This window comes from Bison bison, unplaced genomic scaffold (genome assembly GCF_000754665.1).
Source record: "Bison bison bison isolate TAMUID 2011002044 unplaced genomic scaffold, Bison_UMD1.0 scf7180017864020, whole genome shotgun sequence".
In the NCBI taxonomy this organism is placed as follows: domain Eukaryota; kingdom Metazoa; phylum Chordata; class Mammalia; order Artiodactyla; family Bovidae; genus Bison; species Bison bison.
Window position 1 is genome coordinate 1,485,590 of NW_011494592.1, and position 3,764 is coordinate 1,489,353.

Sequence of the window (3,764 nt, forward strand, 5' to 3'; positions counted from 1 at the left end):
GAGTGGTCTCACATCCCGTCCCCACCCCAGACCGGAGGCTGCACCTGGGCACAGAGCTAAGGCACTAACGCAGCAGTGGACAGTCACCAACCAGGTCCGACGGCTGCCACCCCTGGGCGGGAGAGGCGCTGCTGCTCAGAGCGCTGCCTTAGGATATAATTCAGATCTTTTCAAAGAATGAGAGCGTAAAGTAAGTACATCCCTGTTTTTGCCTCTTAAAAGAATATCTGGCTCTCCCGTCTGAGAAATGTGTTGCAGTTTTCAAATCTCCATAGCAGGGCTGAGAGCTCCACCCGGGGACCTCTGGGCAACCAATCACCCCTGGGGGAAGCTCCTTTGTTTTCTCCCAGCACATCTCTCCGAGTTGCCTCTCTTCTTCCCTTTTGGCTTGACAGCAATTCAGACACATCTCCTTCCCCTGGGGCAGGGCCCCCCGCGTGCTTCTTCTGAGGCATCTCTGCGCACCTCCCTGGGTCACAGCTTGATGAAGGTGGCCGGCTGGGGGGGCTGCTGTTCCGCGTCCGGGGGTGGGAAGACGCTGGCAATGGCTATGTCCACGATGCCCTGGCACAGCTCTGCATAAAGCTTCCTGAAATGGGTTCGGAGATCTATTATTGAGGATGCATATCAAAGTGCAGGTGAGAAAATCAAAGGTGGTTTTTTAAAAAAATTAGGATTGTTTAGTTGCTAGGTCCTATCCAATTCTCTTCCAACTCCATGGACTATAGCCAGCCAGGCTCCTCTGTCCATGGGATTTCCCAGGCAAGAATACTGGAGTGGGTTGCTATTTCATTCTCCAGGGGATCTTCCTGACCCAGGGATTGAACCCGAGTCTCTGGTGTCTCCTGCATTGGCAGCTGGATTCTTTACCACTGCACCACCTGGGAAGCTCTTTTACCAGAATCTGCCCCAAAATTCCACCTGGTATTTATAAGACACGTGTCAGCTGTCCATACAAATACTGCAGGAAGTACTACTGCATGAAGATAAAGCATCCACTCAATGGATATTTCTGGAAGGTCTTGCAGGTGAAGAGACAAGGCAACATCTACTCTAACTAACTGCAGGGAAGACAGGCAATTCCAAAGAGAACAGGGCCATCTTGCCTGTCTGTGGAGGGGTACACATGCAGACACAGGCTCTTCCCAAGGAAAGCACCCACGTGGTGTGGTTGAGGGGCCTTTAAGGAAGACTCCTCAGAGTAATAGCTCAGCTGAGACCTGGAGAATGAGTGACATCGGACAGAGAATGGATGACAGGGCAGAAAAGAGGAGGAAGGAGAGGGGAGTCAGACACAGAGAACGAGAGTGATAAGATCATCAGTACCATTTTTCTAGAGGCCACAAATATGTGTTAATATACAATATTTCTGTCTGTTTCTGACTGACTTCACTCTGTATGACATTCTCTAGTTCCATCCATGTCTCTACAAATGATAAAATTCTGTTCCTTTTTAGGGCTGAGTAATATTCCACTATATACACACACCACACCTTCTTTGTCTAGTCCTCCCATTTGGAAAGCAGAAATAGAGAGACAGATGTAGAAACAAATGTATGGACATCAAAGCGGGAAGGGATAGTGGGATGAACTGAGAGACTGGGATTGATACATATATACTATGCATTAATATAAAATAGATAACTAATGAGAACTTACTGCATAGCACAAGGAACTCTACTCAATGCTCTGTGGTGAGCTAAATGGGAAGGAACTCTAAAAAAGATGGCATATATGTATAAGTATAGTTGATTCGTGGACTTCCCTGGTGGCTCAGATGGTAAAGAATCTGCCTGCATTGCAGGAGACTCAGGTTTGATCCCTGGGTTGGAAAGATTCCCCTGAAGAAGGGAATGGCTACCCTCTCCCGTATTCTTGCCTGAAGAATCCCATGGACAAAGGAGCCTGACGGACTACAGTCCATGGGGTCACAAAGAGTCGGACAGGACCAAGTGACAAACATTTCCATAGCTAATTCACTTTGTTGTACAGCTGATTCACTTTGTTGTAGAGCAACTATACTCCAATAAAAATTAAAGATAATAAAAAAGAACGAGGGTGAGATACAGAGACAAAGGAGGGGAGGGAGAAAGAGAGAGGAGGGTGAGAGAGAGGAAGGGCCATGCAAATATAGGGAGGGGCACCCACCAAGGAGACAGAACTCAGGAAACCTGGGAAAGGGGACCATCGCAGTGTGAGGCAGGGGACAAGGTGGGGCCTGACATCACGTGCTGGCACCTGGACTTCAGCCAGAGGCCAAGGAACCACCAAAGCCAAGGAGGAAAACCTCCCATCCAGAGCTATAAGGAGGCCCTCAAATTCCGCACCCTCTTGTTCCCTACAGGATTTTTGTCTGCTTCACATAGAGTGTATGAGGCGAGCTCTTTTGGGACTGGCTCCAACACAGGGAGGGCTTCCCAGGTGGCGCTAGTGGTAAAGAACCTACCTGCCAATGTAGGAGATATAAGAGATTCAGGTTTGATCCCTGGGTCAGGAAGATCTCCTGGAGGAGGACATGGCAACCCACTCCAGTATTTTTGCCTGGAGAACCCCATGGACAGAGGAGCCTGTTGGGCTACAGTCCATGGGGTTGCAAAGAGTTGGACATGACTGAAGCAACTTAGCACAAACTCATGTCAACACAGGGAAAAACCAGAGACATATGGTTCAAAGAGAAAACCCACATCTGAGACGATGCTCTGGGCCAGATGTGCCTATTTGCTATGTGCCTAACTTGCTCAGGACTGCTGGGATACAGGTGACACGAGTCTAGGCCAGCCCAACCTGGAGGAACAGAGGTCTTCACTGTCCTGACTTCCTGAAGATGCTATCTCCCAATCTCCACCAGGTGGGAAATCTTCACAACCAAATTCCGGTCCCTCCTGATCCAGTGGCAAATCTCTGCTATTATCCTCATCAAAGAAACTTTCTCCCACCCCTCATCCCCTTCTACTGCCCTTGAGGCTGGAATTGCTATGTCCTAACCTTTTGTAAGGCCCTCTGGGAAAAGAGCTCGTGCAAAGCCATGCTTCTGTTGTCTGTCTTGGTAAGCCCTAACTGCCGGCTGACCTTCGTTTCTCCTGTGAGATGTCTGCTCTTTCCCATCTCCCCTCCCCCCATCCCCCAGCCCCTGCTTCTTCTGTCTACATGGATCAAGCCCCATGGTCAAGGCTACACCACTCAACCTTCCCCTTCTGAAGGGACAATGATCAGGAGGCCTGCACGGGAGGGATGGTAGCTTGGGTCTTAGTAGTCTTGGGTCTTGGCAAGTCACCAAGAGCCAAAACCATTGAAACAGACAGTGTTTGGTGTTCCATGAAGCGTGTCATTAGCCACCTTGGGAAAGATTTTCTGAAGGGGATGCTGGGGGTTGGGGGAGAGGACACAGCTTCAACCTCGTCAAGTCAACTAACGACTTCGGTATTTCTGGCATAGGAGGTGTCCAATATACAAGCAAGTGTGGGTTTTTGAACATCCTGCTGTGTTCATACAGCAAGACAAGTAAGTCCTGTTTTAACACCTGCACAACAATGGAAACCGAGCTTCCTGAATAAAGACTTTCCTTTGACTACGCCATCGTATCATCATCTCTATCAACTGTCTTCCCCATTTGTCCTTTAGGAAGCAAGGATAAAGGCATTTGAAAGTTTATTTCCTTCAAGGACTTCCCTGGTGATCCAGTGGTTAAGACTTTGCCTTCCAATGCAGAGGGCACAGGTTTGATCCATGGTCAGGGAACTAAGATTCTGCGCCCCCCATCCCGC

The 3,764-nt window shown here is 49.0% G+C and overlaps 1 protein-coding gene across 1 annotated transcript in view; it reads right to left on the reverse strand.

Moving 5' to 3' along the window:
• Positions 1–6: 6 nt before the first annotated feature.
• Positions 7–3,764, reverse strand: part of TTL (tubulin tyrosine ligase) — a 33,565-nt gene continuing 29,807 nt past the window's right edge. The window contains exon 7 of the mRNA XM_010834121.1: positions 7–589. Within this exon, the coding sequence (XP_010832423.1) occupies positions 475–589 (115 nt within the window). The 3' untranslated portion in view covers positions 7–474. The remainder of the gene's footprint in view (positions 590–3,764) is intronic.